The sequence below is a fragment of the Sebastes umbrosus genome, chromosome 21 (genome assembly GCF_015220745.1).
Source record: "Sebastes umbrosus isolate fSebUmb1 chromosome 21, fSebUmb1.pri, whole genome shotgun sequence".
NCBI lineage: Eukaryota > Metazoa > Chordata > Actinopteri > Perciformes > Sebastidae > Sebastes > Sebastes umbrosus.
The window spans coordinates 8,313,366-8,332,047 of NC_051289.1; the positions used below are offsets into that span (position 1 = coordinate 8,313,366).

Consider the following 18,682-nt stretch of genomic DNA (forward strand, 5'->3'; position numbering starts at 1 on the left):
AAATAAAGTCATAACTTTACGAGAAAAAAAGTCGTAATATTACGAGACTAAAGTCAGAATATTACGAGAATAAAGTCATAACTTAATGAGAAAAAAAGAAAATAACACATAAAATTACTACTTTATAATATTATGACTTTATTCTCATAATATTATGACTTTATTCTCGAAATCTCAGATTCATTTATTGTTTTTCCTCAATGTGGCCCTAATACTCCGTCGTACTGTTGTACCATAGACCTACAACAATGATAAATAAAAATTAAAAAATTTGCATATTTCCAAAAATGTTAAATTATTCCTTTGAATAAGACTTTGCGTTTGGAGGCATCCAGATAAATTCCAAACAGTTACAGTAAAAAAAAAAAAAAAAAATTTATAAAGGTTGAAAAAGCAACTTTATTTAATTCCTACACAGTGTTACACAACAACACAGATTTAATTCTGAAAGGAACATCGGAAGTGCAGCTTGTTTTTTCTGTGTAACTTCACAGCTGTTAGTCCAGCACGTCTTCCTCCTGCAGGCTAAACATCACATCACTCCTGCAACAAAACACTCCTCTGAAACAAAGCGAGCAAGAGAACAGAGACGATGGGATTTTAAACTGAAGCCTCGACATGAAGACACACTTTTAATAGTTTGTATTATTTCTTTTATTACTGTGCTCAGTGGGACAAGTTTACAATATTGCACTGGATGCTGAGATGCGCAGAAAGTGACAGGGGTCCTCATCTCTTCTAAAGTCCTCAACGAGTTAGAAAACGCCATGAAAGGTATGTTTCCTTTAGCATGCAGCTGATACTTAAAAAGTTTGTCCAAACGCACAGATCACACTCTTTACAGATTTCTTTGTGGTGCACATCTGGATGACATTACAGTACTGGGGTGCAAGAAGTTGTGAAATACTTGGATTTGTTTTTCTTCTAACACCACTTAGTTTCACCCCATTGAAGGATATTAAAGATCAAATGATGTTGCACAATTAGGATGCTGCATCTGGTACAGAAAGAGTCTTTACTTGTGATTTATGAGAAACAAGATGCTGCTTCCAAACAAACGTTATCATGGTAGAGATCCTGCATGAGTGATGATGACTGCATGACTTAGTTGCACCCCATTGAAGGATATAAAAGACCAAGTAATGTTTGCACAATTAGGATGCTGTATCTGGTAAAGAGTTGTGTCTTTACTTGTGATATATGAGAAACAAGATGCTGCTTCCAAACAACTTTATCATGGTGAAGATCCTGCATGACTGATGATGACTCCAACCAAAGCCTCTTATAGTAACATACTGTATTTGTAGCATCAATAACTACAATATTATTATTTTTTTCCCAGGAGAAACTGAGGTGAAATAGCACTCTGACCCCCCACCAAAATAAAAATCTTAATTTATGTCTTAAAACCATCGTGATGTCTGATATGTGTTGCAGTTTATGGGGCTCCAAATCCAAATTTTGCCTATAGGACACCAAAAAGGCTAAAAATATGTACATTTTTGCAGCAGTATTACTAGGAATTTGGGTTTATTGTGATAAATCAGTTGATAAAATACCTCCAAACCACATTTAATGGGTACCACATAGAGGCCAAATCGCCCTAAAGGAATATCATGTGAATATGAAAGTTATAAAAGACCAAATAATGTTTGCACAATTAGGATGCTGCATCTGGTACAGAAAGAGTCTTTACTTGTGATATATGAGAAACAAGATGCTGCTTCCAAACAACTTTATCATGGAGAAGATCCTGCCAGACTGATGATGACCATTGAACACCTTGTAGTGCATGTGGTTTTCAGACTGCTCCAACCAAAGCCTCTTACAGCAACATACTGTATTTAGAAGCATTAATAACTACAATATTATTATTTTCTTCTAGGAGAAACTGAGGTGAAATAGCACTCTGACCCCCCACCAACAAACACACACTCATCTCAACCCCGTCTCCCCCCCCCCTCAGTCCCATCTGTTTACCATTACCAGTGATGTTCCCCCTGCTCTGCTCCAGTCTTCAGTGTAGTGCAGCCGAGTGTAATTAGGGTTTACTGTCAACAACCAGGGGAAACCGCAGCCTGTGGCTTTTACAGTTCTCTGGACCTCCTATCTCCACAGTTACAGCCTAGAGATGATGCTCCACTATCTAATGCCTAGTTGGCTGCCTCCACTGTGCCAAACAGATCATTGTAAACAAGGATGACATTATGAATTTCCTGCCCTGTAGTCCTACCAATTGCTTTAAATACAATGTACCCCATGTAGCGTGCATGTATGACCTACTTATGTGATGTTTCTGTTATGTCACACAGACGACTTTGCAGACGAGGAGGAAGTACAGTCTTTTGGATACAAGAGGTTCGGTGAGTAAAAAGTTTCTTAAGGTGGAAGAGAGAAAAGCCGACACACTTGGAGGTCTAATCATAAAACGTTTTTATCGTTTTCAGAATGTGTATTAAAGCCACTAAGTGTGTGGGCTCTTTTCTGTTTTCTGCTGTTACTTACCTTGATAAGTCTAATTGAATCTTCTAGTTAACACAAAAGGAACATTTTTCATGTCAAGGTATACAGCAAGCTGCCAGAGCCTCCTCTGTCCTGATATTTAGCTCGGTCACTAATGGTTCCGCAGGGTTTTGGTTTAAACATAAATGTGGCCGACAGTCTGTGAGGTCCGCCTCACCGCAGGCCCAACGACTGCTGACAGGGCTCACCAGATCAAGAAGTTCCACAAACTCTCTCTTCTCTCTTTCATCCACTTAAATTGAGTCACTTGAACACGTTGACTCACGAAAACATGCCGCAGTGCCGCAAAAATATGAAGTTACTCCAACTGAAATTGTAGTCAACATATATCTTTCTGTTGTGGTGCAGACGGAGTTCACATGCATTTGGTTTATGTACAAGTGTACGCACGCACCATGTAGATTGAGTAGCTTAAAGGGATAGTTCGGGTGTTTTGAAGTGGGGTTGTATGAGGTCAGTGTATTACCTACAGTAGATGACGGTCGGCAGGCCTCCAGCTTGGAGAAACAGACATGAGTTACCGCACAGGAGCAAAGCAACGTACTGCTGTGGACGGGGCAGGCAGCAAAACGTATTTTAGCCACCTAAAAGGAACGCTCACCAAAACAAATCAGTATCAGTTTAAGTGTACGCTATATAGAGAGTATTTCTGACGGTTTACCTTGCCGTGAGACAGCTATACAGTCTATGTTTACGACGAAGAAACTGAAGCCGTTATCTATACTCTCGCCAAAGCCACCAGACTCCATTGAAAAAAACAGTAATTTTACCTCGCAGAACACGGGAGTTGCTGGTCTACTGCTGCCTGATCGGTTAGTTTGTAGGCTTGTCGCGGTAGTCGATGTTACCGGTGTTACACAGTGTTTGGGCATACAGCGATAACATAACTTGCCCACCGTTCCCACGGTTTTATAGAAATTTAACCCATTGAGTTAATTTTTGCATATCAGCGCCGTGTTATCAAGACATCGGACGACAGATGATACAAACTGAAAGTGTCTGCTCTATACGGAGTCTCGGAGTAGCAGGAGTCAGATTTCACACACATGGGACGAGAGAGAGTTGACAGACAAGACGATGGTGGAGGATTTGGTGCCAATGTGAAAAGCAAAAGCGCTTATTTGGCAATATTTTCAATTAAAGCCCAGCGCTATAAGGGAACTATAACTTGGCGCAGCGGTGCCGAGTGGAAACCTGCAGCGAAAGTTCGTCCGGAGAGGCCAGACACACAGCCATCCAACATTAAAGATCAAAGTAAGCGCCCTACATATATTGAGCATCATCTTTTCTTGTAAAATGTCCAGTGTGATCTGTAACACCGGGGTTGTCACAAGTTCATTGTAAAATGTCCTCACCGTGACATCCCTATTAGTTTGTTTGTGTTATTGTGTGACTTTGGTTACAGTTCTTTGAAGCTCCTTTAAAGGATGCAGTCGGGCCCCATTTTCAGTTAAGTTTTCCCATTGGACTTGTACACTGGTAGTGAACCAGACAAGACCAGAATGATGAAAGGATAAAAGAGCTTAAAGGGTCAGTACACCCAAATTACAAACACTTAACCTCTAGTGGTATCAAACCATGCAGCCAGTGTTGGTTTGGGATATCTGTCCAAGGCATTTATGCCTCCAATATAATGAAACAACATGTCTTTCCAAAAAAATGTCCCCATTACACTGGGTAATCCACAGACCTCACTGTCAATAGGTTTTCTTCCAGACAAATAGTTCCTATGACTAATACTTCCTGTAAAGTGGAAAAATATGTCTTTTATAATTTTGGCAAACTGACCCTTATAAAATTTGCATTTCTGGTCCATTCTGTTCTTTTCCTTTTCTTCTTCAATGCGATAAGTTCACACAATTTGCATTTTTATGTCATAAATGCACATTTGTTACTCTTACATGCTACATAATGATCATCAAGCACAACTACCTTCATGCAGAAAGGATCCGTTTGTTTCACCTCCAGTTTGCTGGATTTTGGTGAGGCATATGTTTGCCATCAAGTGCATGCGTTCATGCTTTTGGATGAAGAAGAAAAAACTGGCAGCAAAGGGCAAACGCTGTGTCACACACACACTCAAACACATCATTAGAACTTTCCTTGGAGACGGAGCGCGTGCTCCATCACCGTTCCTGTTGCTTCATCATTGATTTGGGATCAGGAGCCTCTGTGTCTCTGTGTGTTCAGGGTGTTGCTGCAGTATGACTCATTCTCACACACAGTTGGGCCGAGCTCCACCAGAGTGGATGTGAGGCAGTGGACTACGGCACCAGCTGAGAGGAGTTCAAACTGTGTTAAAACACAAATCTCTTTTATCCGAGTCACCCGAGTAGAAGCATCCTGTTTGTCTTTCTCCGTGAGCGCGTGCGAGTCCCGCGCATGGATTAGATTAGAGAGCTGCAGGGCGGGGGAAGCCAAATCCTGCTCTCACTTTTAACTTTATTCAGATGAACTCTTGACATTCGGAGGAGTAGGAAGAGAGAAAGCTGCTGAACTCTGAGCTGAGCGCCGTCGGCCCTCTCAGGGACACGGCAGCTGTTTGGAGGGGCCGACTCCGAGGGTCTGTCTCACCACTCCAGAGGCTTTGTTGTGCAATAGAGCTGCATTCATGCAAACCATCACAAACCCTCATTCCTCCACTATTAGCTCTATAATCTCAGCACTCAGGGGTAAACAAGCTTTCCTCTCTCCATGTTTTGCTCTAACTCATTGCATTCTCCCAGGAGACTGATAGTGTTTAAATTGTTTTGATGGGTCAAAGCTGTGACTGTGATAAAGTCACCACTGAGAACACTAACACATGGTAAGAAACGGTGCATACAGTACCAGTGGGTTTCTGTTTTTCTTAGCCTATTTACGTACACATTCCACACATGTTGCTATTACTGCTGTCTTCAGCTTGGCATAATGAGAATAGCGCTGGTCCACTTTAACGGTCTGCCCCCCAAGTTGTGGCTAACTTTGGGGCTAACCCAGACTGTGAGGCTTGTGTCTTGAGTTGTCACATTTATTAACCGACAGCTAGGGATGTCACGGTGAGGACATTTTCCCACCGGTTAATAAACTCGTGGGCGGTGGGCAAGTAATATAATCGGTGTCTGCCCGACCACCGTGTAACACCGGAAACACCAACTACTGCGGCAAGCCTTAAGACAGCCTAAACTGTACACACACTGCACAGCTACGTTCACAGCTTTAACATTACCGCTGACTTCATACTCGCCGTCAGTCCATCACACACACGCTCCCTGTCTCTCTCTGGCTCTCCCTGTCTCTCTCTGTCTCTCTCTCGACCGCAAACACCAACACTTGCTACCGTTAAGCACACAATCTACGTACTGACTTATTCCTTAAAGGAGTTTGCTAGTTGTATAACACATTTAAAAATCTATAATTCCCCGATGCTTAGGCCTGGCAGAGAGTCAATTTAAGCCCAGCGGGCATATGCTGCTTCTAATACACTGGTGGAAACTATGGAGTCTCTGCAAGTTGTTGATTTTCATTCCTTATGTAAAATGATTAGAAGTCAGTGGTTACTGATCAATAAATCAATCTTAAAACTCATGAAAAATGAACACTGTGGTCCTTTCATCAGGACCGACGAGCTTGGTGGCTTGTATGCTTTAAGTTTTCCTTCTAAAACAATCTATTATGAAAGATAATGGAGCAATGAAATAGCACAAGGTCTGATGGTCGGCTTCATCCCCAAAGAAAGTTCTTTACCAAACTCTCCTCCAATTCTTTGAATTCCAAAATTCGATGCGCTCATCTCTGTTTTGTAATAAAATGCTGCAATGCAGTTGTTATAATCCGACACAGCTTTCATTCAGTTGTTTCACTGCTTTGGCTGCAGTTCATCCACAACAACAAACGCAAGCTTTCCCTCCAGCCTTTCTGCATTAAAAAGTACAATGTGTGATATCAATACACATGTACAAATAACACGAGTGACCTGTTGTTGAAATATCTTTAAAAGTACCTTCGGGGGTGTTTGTACGTTTGCTGACGTGCAAAGTACCAAGGCAACTTTCCGAAGGTCAGAAAGAGCCCGATGGGGGAAACACACAACCACACACACACACACACACACACACACACACACACACACATGCACCTTTTAAACAGAGTGAACTGTTTCTGATTCTCTATCTTACTCAAACGTCATCCAGAAAGCATGCATACATCATGTATATTTACACAAACACACACATAGACGCAGATTTTTCCACTCGTTTGTATACAAGTGGAAATGCACAACACACACACACACACACACACACACACACACATACACACACACACCAGTACGTCCACTGAGTGAATTCATCTGGTAATCCCATCTCTCTCCCTGCCAAGTTGAAGCCAGGCCGGAATTGCCTCCACAGTGCTCGAGCTTTAAACATATTTATTTTGCAGTGGGGGGTTGACATAAGAAGGCCATCAGAATAAAATAGAAAACTACCTGAGCTTTGGCTGAACTCTTTAGAGCTGGTATCATCATTGGTCATTGGCAGTCAGCAGTCGCCCCTTGGCATGACTCAAACCAGGAATCCTCCACTTATAAAAACCTTGTAGCTATAAAGTCTGGGTCACGTCTTTGGCAATATAGTCCTGCGCACATCCACAAAACCTCAGTTGGATAGGTGCTGCATACAAAGTTAAGTTATCTCGCTCTTATCAATATGTATTGCTCACTCTCTACATGTATATAACTTTAAACATGCACTATAAAAATCAGGATATAACTTCCAGCGATAATACTATATAGTAATAGCATTCAACGGAAGCAGTATTAGTACTGATGTCTGAGACAGTGGTAGGGTTTTCCTGAACAAGAAATAATGCTTATACTGTATGTACGAGGTCTATAGGTTCAAAAGAACTACAAAGTTTTTTTCTGAAAGCATAGCAAATGCAAGCAATTCAAACATCATGAAAGGATCGAGGCATACATTAGATCTTAACACAAACAATCTTAGTCACAAACACATGTCAACCGTTGAAATAAATTGACTTTCTTAGGCAATGTTAAAGGGTAAATTTGTTTTTTTTCAACCTTGATCCTATTTTCCTATGTTTTTTGTCTAACTGACTAATGGGGACAACAATTTCTGAAATTGGTACCGTATGGAGGGAGAACGCTGTACACAGCAGCTGCTCATGGGCTGCAATACGGTGCTATTGGGGCAAGCTGGCACCGTCATTTACGTGCACTAAAATGCTTGTTTTTGCCATTACAAGCTCTGATTGTTATCGTAAGTGTCTGACATTATGGAAATGGAGTCTCGCTCAAGGTGAAGTCTCGTTCTGAAATCTGGCGAGGTGACGTGTTGCCGGAAGACAACGGTGGAATAGAGTAATACATCCATGGTGGAAACACGAGTGCCAGCCGGGCAGAGAGCGTAGCTTAGTGTTATCTAAAAGATTTTCAATGTCATGGCTGAATATTTAGACGATTTCGACAATGTGGATGAGGCCTTTGACTTCGATGGTTGCCCGTATTTATTTGAGTATACGAATATTCAGATTTCACAACGAGACTTCTCCTTTAGCAGGACTTGGACACAATAACAAACAGACTGAATCAAGAGAAAAGTAAGAAAGACGTTTTATTTCTCTGTAGGGTCCTTTCCATATTGTTGTCGGACACTTATAATAACAATCTGAGCCTGTCAGTGGCAAAAAAAACAAGCAGGATGTAAAATACCATTGCCTTTTAATGCAGAACAGTGTGACAAGATTGAGGCAAAGTCAGTACACCAAAGAGTAAATTGTAAGACTCTGTGAAATTGAAGTTGTAATGCTCTGAACATCACATATTGAAAAATAAATAACTGTGTGCAAATATCAAAGCATTCGTTTTTCACAATTCAGTGAGTTTACAGTTAAGTGACACCATATTTTATATAAATGGCATTCACCACCTTCCTGCACTGGCTCTCATGTCATGCATTGCTGGGCCGTATTGCTCTATTGATTTGTACTGGAGGCGTGTTGGTCTGCAGGTAGGAGTCATTATAATGGAGGCTTGATTGCTCCGTACGCTGATGTCTGGATGAGGGTCATACTCCCTCCGCTGCCGTGTCTCCCGTTCCCACACATGTGGGATTGGAGAGACCGGGCTCAGGAGGTTTGCGGCCGGCGTGGAACCCAGAGTGCACTAATCTATTTCCTGCACTTGTTATGGTTTCTCCAGCGAGGCCCGGAACATTCCTGGAGCTGAGAGCGTTGCATTGGGGTGTCTGTGCCTGGAACCAGCTGTGTCAGCACGGCCGGGGCTCGGTTCGGTCCGGCGGGTTTCTCTGGCAAAGAGCATCCCCCGCCTTCGCAACCACCTTCAGCTGTAGCCGTAATGACACCTCGCCTACCACCTCATCCATCCTGGTTAACATGGAATCAAACATGGTTATGTTGACGCTAGTAGCCAGCTTTTGTCAGAGCCTGACACATTTAATAAGTACCGTCATGTGATACTTGGCAGCGTGTTTGTCAGAATGTCTGATGAGCGTTTTGATGCACTTTGCTGTGGTTTCTTGGCCTTTTCTTAAACAGAGTTGTTTTGTGGTTTTCTCAAATTCTGCCTCTTAGTTCTTTCCTAACGTTGCGTGGCAGGTTTTGATCACTTAATACTTTGGTAAGGCGTATAAAGCCTTCTTCAAAATGTTCCTTTGGCCTTGAGACTTCACAGTCAGCATGCCTTCACAAACTTATTTATTCTGAGTGTGAGCACATGTTATTTGTTACATGTGTTATTTGTCTTTTTTGGACTGTGCCTCTCTTTGCTGCGACATTTTTTCTCACGTGATTCTCATAGTAAATAAAGTCACATTTTCTTATGTTGCTCTGTGTCTGTTAGATGGATGCAAATTTTGCTTACATGTTACCGTATCAACTTAATAATATGTCAACGTTGTGATGCACCTTGTTTCTGCTGCCCCCGACTGGCCAAAAACAGTTATTGCAGGTTTGTTTAAATGCTTCATAGTGACCTTTTCTGTTGAAAGGAGCTCTTGCAGACGCTCCAGACGTAGACATACTTGACTTGAGTCTGCAGCGGGTTAAACACCTGTTTTAGAGAGCAGACAGAAATGGGAAAACACTTACTGAAGTCACCTGCTAAAATGGGGCAGACCAGCAATAAAACACAGGGTTTCTCTTTGACGTTCAAGGAGTAAAAAAAAAGGCTTTTAGAATAGTGATGCAATTGCGTGCTATTTTTTAAAAATAATTTCAAGACATTAATTCATTTTAAGCATTTTCAAGCACACATCATTTATCCTTTATACATGTTTTCCTCCTATTAAAAGGTAACATGCCTCTTTAACACCTATTAATGATTATTTGTGGTTTACTGCCACACACCTGTTGCTTGTTGGCTAATTATGCCGATTCAGTATAAACAGAACTGTGCGCTGTTGCTCTGTTTGGCTCTGATGATGATCTCAAAAAGTGCTGCACTTCTCTGCATGTTAGCTTAATTGCTTGTACAATAATAGAGATTTAATTTAATGCCATCTGGTGTCATGTGCAAGTCCTATAGCCTGGGCACTTACCTTTTTTTTGATTGATTTGTCTCGAAACCCACAGGGTTTTTAAGTATTTTAAAAGCTGTGGGGAGCCCCGAAAACACCTCAAAGCACTTTAGAGAAAATGGAGAATTTGAAGTGGAGAAAGAATTGAATTAAGCGTGGGTGTTTGTGTGAGTGAGAGACTGAAATTGTAGGCAGACACCCAGAAACAATGAAGTATAATGTGATTAAAAAAATAAAGTCAGATGTCAGCCAGTGGCTTACAGAAACCAGCTCCATGTCTCAGTTTCACATCAGGCTTTTAAGTCTTATTTTCTCTGTGCATGGAGAGGAAAGTGCACCCTAACATTTTGGAGCAGGCTGTTAAAACTGCAGCGTCTGTGTGTGAACAGAAAGATGATGTACAGACCAGGGATGAGGGATTTCCTCGTATCTGGTTTTGGGACAATCTCACACCGCCGGACAGACGGGGAGGAGAGATAACACCAAGATGCTGAATGAGCTAGAAGAGCAGGGGCCGCTGACGAGAGCGTATTTTATCCCAGGAGATGGTAAGGGAAGTGGGAGAAGGTGGAGGAGACGCAGCCGGTTGTAAGAGAAGAGCAGGAAGTGGATGGATGGGTTTGGAGGCGCATGAGAGGAGCTCTTTGTGAGGAGATAAGGCTTTGTGAGTGTGTGTGTGTGTGATGGTAGTAGATAAGGAAAAGAGGAGGGAGTTGTAACCGTATAAGATCCAGCTGGAACTGTTTATCTGAAGCACAAACTACACACCTGTATGACATAAGAGCATATGCACTCACATATATACAATTAAAAAATCATTAGCTAAGGGCTGCAGTTTCTCAGACGTCATTACTCACGCTCTCAGACGTTTAGACACTGTCTTATCTCTGTTATAATTCAATCCTGTCAACTTTGAATCCCACAAACTGTCTGAATGTGAAGAACGGCAGCCAGAAAGGGAAATGGCAGCCGATCACAGAGGACTTTTATGAACACATCATTTTTCTTTTTTTTGTGAGTTTATCCTGGGATGACAGAAGCTGTGGTGGAAAGTACATTTGCACACAAGCTGTCCTCAAGTGTATATATATTCTGTTTGTTCTTGTGACGTACGTTCTGTATGTCATCTGGACTTTAGCGTGAGACAGGTTAAAAACAGAGTATTATTGATGATCAATTGAAGCAGCAATGGCTGAGATATTCTGACTTTTAGTTTTCTAAGGCCTTGATCGGACAGCGTTCTATTTAGCAGACTGGGGCGGCTTTTTGTAATTGTTTTCAATGAGATTGAAGCGTTTTACGCACTGCTTTTGTGTTGCTGAGCGCTTTGCGTTTTGCCACTCTGTGAACCTCACATTTATACAGGAGCGCCCTGAACGCCTCGACGTCATAGGCGTTTTTTCTAGGGCTGTCAATCGAATCGATGGTGATTGTTAGGAAGACAAACTGAGATGGTTTTGGTGAGTTTTATTTTGTTTCTGTCGAGTTTGAAGTGTTTTACGATCCTCCAGCTGAAACTACGGTGGCGGGGGAGGGGGGTGCGCGCCGCATCGCACACATACACCTGCACGAATATATCAGCAATGGCGGTGGCCGGTTGGAAAATGTTAACATATCGCCCAAACCCGCAAACCTGCAAACACGCTCTGTCTGAGTAGGACCTTATATAGATCCTACACTTCCCATAATGCAACTTGACACCCCGAGGTTGTAATGCAGTTTTTGGATTAAACATCCAATCCAAACCTGAATGTCACTTGAGTAACTTTCTCAGACTTTAGAAAGCTAATAGTTACTTAATTGAATTTGACGTGTAAAATCAGTGGACTGTAAATGATCTGAATACATGTTTCAACAGTGGACAGCAGGTAGAGAAACAACAGCACAACAAATGGTTTTAACATAACAGTCAGTTCCGAGGGATCCTGTAAACTTCTGTACAAACTTTCCACCCCCTCCTCCTCCTTCTTTTTCTCTCTCTCCGTTACGCCTTCATTAGTCTGAATAAAACAGCAGCAACATGACTCCGGGCGCTCGATATGAAGAGCAGGCGTCGATCAGTGATGTTTTTGCCAGGACGACACATGTGCTGGTAGTTAGCTGCTATTTTCAATCTGGCCTGTGATCATCCGAGTGTCAGTGACTTTTCTGACTCACCTCTAGAGTGAGGAAAAGCAGCAAAGTCCCCCTGCAGCGCTCACACACCATAATAACCCTGGTGTCCTTGATGTGACCCACATGCAGATGTCAGGGGAGGGTTTCTGGAGTTCAGTAAGGCCTCTACTTAAGAGCCTTTAAGGGGGTGTTCAAGCAAGGGGGTCTGAGTCATTGATTCAGTAATTAAATAAAAGAACAGCAGAGCGTAGAGAAAGCGCTCCAGGACACCTGCGTTCCTTTAACGCCTCCCGTGGAAAGACTTGTGCTCGATTTGGCGAGCTGCAGTTCTTTGTTCTGCGGGGAGCGTGCTTCTACATTAGATCTTACATTTGTATTCCCTCCAGTGTGTGTGCATGTGTGTGCAGCCTTACAATAACACACAACATCACGCTTTTGTAATACAAACTGACCTCTTGTGTCCACGAACACTGAAAGTCCTCCAACACCTCCGGCAGCAGAACACACAGCCACACTTTTACAACGAATTTGGGGATTCTAATACCTCCTCTTTTCGTATAAGTAATAAAACCCTTCTAAATCTGTTATTCACGGTCCAAAATCTTAATGAAAGGGGGAAAAAATGACTGCGAGCGCTGCCAAGATCAACCTACAGCTTCCTGGTTTTTCAAAAGGGAGTTGAAGCGGAGAGGAACCGTGAGGAACGGCTCCAAAACTCTGTCAGATGCATAATGACTATCACATTTTCCATGTGTGGCTACAACTGCAGACAGAGGGAATTCACTAAATTCATTTTCTGGCACCTTACAGAGCACGATGCTCGTCGTGCATGCATACCGTAAATTAACAAATTAAAAGGGAATGAGATACAGTATTATTTCTGTTGTTCACATACCTCAGTGAATTTAGTCTGAATTCAGTGACTTGATACGTTTCCAACTTGCCATGTATGGTAGTGTAGTTTAAGAAACAGCAATTTGCCAAACAAAGTAAGGGTTTGTAGATATAACTGATAAAATGTCAAGTGCAGAAGATGTTTTTATCTGAGGAGGCAGTTGTTGAAAAGGGTAAAAACATTAGTGCTGCTTTATCATCCATGTTCTTCATAAAGAAAACGAGCTGTCGCCATCAGGCTTAAAGCACAAACTATCCAACTACGTACATTTTCTCTGGTTGCTCTGTTGTTTATGTTACGGAACAAAAGTTTGGTCCTATTTGTTGATATAGGTGTTCAAGAAAAGTTCATATCAAAATATTACGTTTGTGTTGTTGCACACAACTTATTAGCAACTTTTTAAAGATTTTTTTTGACATTATTGTCATTTTTTAAATATACCAGGGCTGCAACTAATGATTATTTTCATTTTTGATTAATCGATTAATGGTTTGATCTCTAAAATGTCAGAAAATATAGAAAAATGTCCATCCCAGTTTCTTAAAGTCCAAGGTGATGTCTTTAAATGTCTTGTTTTGTCAGATATTCAGTTGAATATGATACAAAACAGGGCTGAAAAATGGCTGGAAATCTTCATATTTGAGAGGATGAAAACAGCATTTTCTGCTTTTTTTGCATGAAAAATTATTTTAATGATTAACCAATTATCAAAATAGTAGCAGATTATTTTTCTGTCGACTAATCGTTGCAGCTCTAAAATATAATTGCAAGTATTTCCATCATATAAAATAGATAAAGTGATATCTAGGAGTGCTAAGTCAAAGGCAACCGGACCGGCTTACAGTATGTTGTTGAAGACGTTTCGTTCCTCATCCAAAAGGTTCTTTAGTTGCCTTTGACTTATCATTCCTAGATATACGACCTGGATGCCTGAGAGTCTTTACAGACACACTGTAGATATATGATGTACTGTATATACTTCACCAGTTTATTTATGTAGTTTGCATGGAGAGCTACTTTGTTTTCAGTTTCTAAAGACGTAAAAGTTCGCTACTATTGAAAGGGCCTCTGAGTTTCTCATTTTCAGCGGGAAATTGTTCCGGGAAGTTTGTGTAATCAGAATACATTATTTTGTTTAGTTAACAGAATGAAAAACAGGATGATATAGTACGTGATCACTGACAGTATTCTGTTACCCGCCTCTGCATAACACACGTTGCTGAAGCTGAAAAGCTCTTTGGTCCCTGATGATCAGATTCTTCCACCGTTCAGAGAGGAGTTTCCCTTCCCGGCACTTCTTCTAGATTACCCTAAACAAACAGTTGTGCGGAGTAATTTAAAGCCATTGTCTGGTGTTGATTACTGCTTTCAGTAAGCGGTGTGATTCATGACCCCAGATGTCAGACAGCTCCTCTTGATACCTCGTCTTAACTTCAGGCTGCTCTGAGGTAGAAGAGCGTGCTACCCTCATGTCTGGAGTGTGTGTCGGAACACATTTTGGCAGAAAAACTTCCTCTTCTCCCTGACCAGCGGCGGGAGAAGATGGCTTGTTGTCATTCAGACTGACAGACCACACCCCCGCATCCCACCGCAGACGTGGCGGGCCACCCAGGAGGAACTCCAGCACCCATGATGCTGCATAACGGAAGGCATTTCCATTGTTACCGACCTCAGAGAGCATCCCATCAGTCTTGTTTTTGTATTTCATCTTGCTGACTTTGGAGCGGAAAAGTATATAATTTTATAATTGAACATTCTGCATGTGGTTTGCTCTCATCCTTGAATTTGAAATTATTGTGCTGAGCGATTCATACAAGTGATCATCATTTTTCCATTCTAAAGTTTAGCACTGCGGACTCATAGAGACACCGCCACCTGTTTGGCTGTGTGGAGTTTGTATTTTTCAAATTTGCATACATTTTCACCTCATCTTTGATTCATTCTAAGCCTCTTTAAGGCAGTCTAATCACCCGACAGCACACAGTCGTACAGCCCTCCGTGTTCTCTCAAAGCCACTGTTAAATCATAGAGCGTCTTATTTCAAGCATCTCTGAAAATCACAGAGCGGCTTTCTCCACGATGACCATAATGTTATACCGACATTACCCACAAGCGACACCAAAGCAGAAACCACCGGGTCGGGTAGAAATTGTGAGTCCATATGAGTAGATCTGTTGGAGGAGAAACATTCACACGAGGTGCTTCGGTGTAGGCCTGCCCTCCGTCCATGTGGCGGCGTCAGTGACGGATGTGGTCAACATGGTGATGAGTTTGGCTGATGTGGGCACGGCCTGTAAAAGATCCGTCCCACTGAGATTTTCCCCAACCGGCTTTCTGTCAACGATCCCAAAAAATCTGCACAGCTCTTTAAAACCTTCCTGGTTTTATCTGGCAGCACCTCAGCAGAGCAGGAACTGTAGTTCAGTACATTTACATTTCACACTCTGTTTTAGTAGGACATGACGTGCGACAGTAGACTGAAGAATGAACTAGAATTGGCCTCTTCCTCTGCATGATATTTTTAGTTTTAGATGTTTGAAGAACATTGTGAAGTTTTGTCAAAGCAGAAAGAAGTGGACACAGAACAGCATTTCTGAAACTGTCTATGTGTTCATTCATCCAGCTGAGACGCCTGTCGTCCAGCAAGCCGACCAATTAGACTGTTATAAGGCCATTAAATATGTGTTATCGGTTGCTATAAGCCCCATAGATGTGGGTCAGTAGGGGCCTACTACACCCAATAGTAGGTTTTATCATCTATTCACATGGTCGATCACCGAAAGAAAGTATAAAAGAACACGACAGCGACCGTAGTAATTATGACAGGAGCAGAAGCGGAAGTCAGGCGCCCGTGTAGTTGACTTTGTGTTCACAAACGTTAAAGTGGTTTTGTTGCCGAAACCTTTGTTTGTGATCAAAACGTAATGTTTCATTCAGTTTTACGTGTTAGAACATGTTGCTTTTAACTTACGCTTTCACTTTTACAACCTAGTAGGCGTGGTAGGCCCCTAATGAGCCACATCTATGGCGCTTGTAGCTGATAACACCTACTTAATGGCCTGATAACAGTCGAACCGCGGGCAGCGAGCAAACAAACCCAACATAAAACACACTTTTCTTTAAGAATTTCAAAATATTTAACAAAAAACACGTTAGACTAAATTCATTTTTGAGATCCCAACTTCACGTAGTCTCAGAAAAAGTCTATTACCTGTATATTCCTGAGGTGATTGTGGGGGTTTTTCTTGCATGTTTAGGAGATTTTGCAGTAGTTTCCAGCACTCAGCTATGGTGGTTGCAGCTCTGAAGTATAAATCAGTCAATACAAGTCATTTTGAATGCAGGAGTATATACCTTCTTTACCACAACCAGGATGCTGTTTACGTTGTACTAGCAGGTAGATACAAGTTTTGGAAACAGGGTGCAAACAAGACAGAAAGAGGTAGATTTTATTGCCTCAAATACCCCTTAGTGGTTTATTATTGCAGCTGCTCATCAGAGGGAAAATGTTACGTTATTTATTTTATTTCTGTTTTTTCTCCGACTGGCGACATTTAGCTGTTTGTTTTTCTTTAAAGTACTCGCCAGTGCTCCGTCGGCACTGGGGGTCTTTGTAGTGGTTTTCACATTTTGACTGGCACCTGAAGCAACCAGCGGGAGATCTAGACATCCATCGGATGAGGTTTCGGAGACAGAAACTCACATCCTTGCAGCTGAGAGTCAACTTTGATATTGACTGAAAGAGAATTACAGATTCTCCGATTTTCTTGTGTTGCAATGTTGTTTTAAAGGGGATAATATTCAAATCCTGTGTGGTTATATTGTGAAGTGCTGCATTTTGTGATCACTTCTTCCAGTTGAATGGCAGCTGACTGAAGACAAACCGCCTTTGAATCTTGTTTTTCATTGGATAAAGTGTTTCTTCTGTTTTTCTTGTCCTGCTCTCCTGCATTCTCACTTTGAACTCACTTCTTCTTTTTGCTGATGGTGTTGTGTTTCCTCCAAAGTTGAGCGTAGGCAGGCTATCAAATTCTGGATGCTAATGTGATGGTCATTAACCGGTGGGCCACACACACACAGGCAAAAAGACACACTTACTAGAGAGCTGCAACGTTTTGGGGTGCTTAAGCTCCGATGTTTTGCTTTGTAACTAAAGCCCAAGTCACTCCGCCGGGCCCCAAATCCCTTAGCTGAGTAAGTCCATTCCCGCTCCCCGCTCCATTGTTGATGTAGTTTTCTGGAAAGACGACCTGTTTGTGTAACTGCAGCGAGCGCTGAGTCTGTGCAGAGCCGAGCGGGGCCTCCGGGCTCGTGGGAGGGGGCGGGGCTGCAGGGCGGGAGGATGCTGCCGCCGCCGCCGCCTATACGTTCCTGTCTGACCACAGCTCATCTGAAAACCATTTTGGACGTGTTTATTTCTCTACCTTTACTATCAGTTGGTGAGACGTCATTATGGTAGGATGAGGAGTGGGCCGTTTGGCGAGCTCTCTGTCTCTTTCCAGAGATATTTGCAAAGAAACCACTTGAGATTCATTGTGTTAAAAAAAAGAGAACAAAGAAAAGAAACCAAGGAAAGTTTTTGTATTTCATTTTTCCCTCAGGATTTGGCTCTTTGGCAAGAAAAAAACCTGCTTTGATCTTTTACATTTGCCAATTAAACTAGGAAGGACATTTTATAATGATATGACCTCAATATAATGATTCATCCTGAAGGTATTTTCACATTAAAGCTGCACTAATCAATGTTTTTGTATTATCAGTAGATCGAATGTGTAATGGGAAATGGGTTGCTAGCAGTTAGAGAATCACCGGGTTCCCCTCAGCTCTTCAGAGTTTGTGTGTCTTTTAGCTCATTGTTTTGGTTTTATGCCTATGATAACTCCACTTTCATCAACTTTGTTTCCAGCTTTGATCCGTGGGCAACCTCCAGTTCTGAGAAGTGAAGCCAATGCAGAAGCGCCTTAAACTTGTATTCTTTCTAATAGCCAGCAGGGGGCGACTCTGATTGCAAAAAGAAGTCTGATGCGGCGATTTCCAAATAATAATCGACTAATTCCCAGTGATTTTCCAATAGTATTTCTGCTTGGAACGCACATCCCTAGCTGATATAAGTGTTTATGTACTCGGTAAGCCAAAATACAACTGTATTAACAACAACCCAAATTCCCTACTTCTTGCCTCTTTCCTTTTTAATATGCGTTTCTAATGGAACCTCGTAAACCTGTCACTGGATCAGAGCAGATCTGACGGATGAATTCGATCTTTTATGTGGAAAAATAATAATGATTCGGGCTCGCTCCCCCACGACGAGGCGGCAGACAGTTGGAGCCGAGAAGAGCTGCTGGATGCTGCAATCTTGCTTGCCTCATAATTTGACAATGCCTTTTGTTGGATGGGACACAAAGCTCAGCCGGAGATGTTCTTTTTTTCTCTCCTTTCCCGTTTTTACGTGGATGATCTGGCCCATGTCACGGCCCCTGAGAGGTTCTTGGCTCATCATGGACGATGTGACAGGGGTTACTGGCTTTTGCAATCCATCCGTCACTGCTTTCTTTCCACCTCTCGGAACTTTAAATCATTTTTTCCCACTCTACCTCACATTTTCTCACATTTC

General features: G+C 42.1%; 1 protein-coding gene across 1 annotated transcript in view; it reads left to right on the forward strand.

Moving 5' to 3' along the window:
• Positions 1-488: 488 nt before the first annotated feature.
• Positions 489-18,682, forward strand: part of LOC119480704 (collectin-12-like) — a 36,860-nt gene continuing 18,666 nt past the window's right edge. The window contains 3 exon segments of the mRNA XM_037757220.1: positions 489-730; positions 732-774; positions 2,313-2,363. Coding sequence (XP_037613148.1) covers positions 698-730; positions 732-774; positions 2,313-2,363 — 127 coding nt within the window. The 5' untranslated portion in view covers positions 489-697.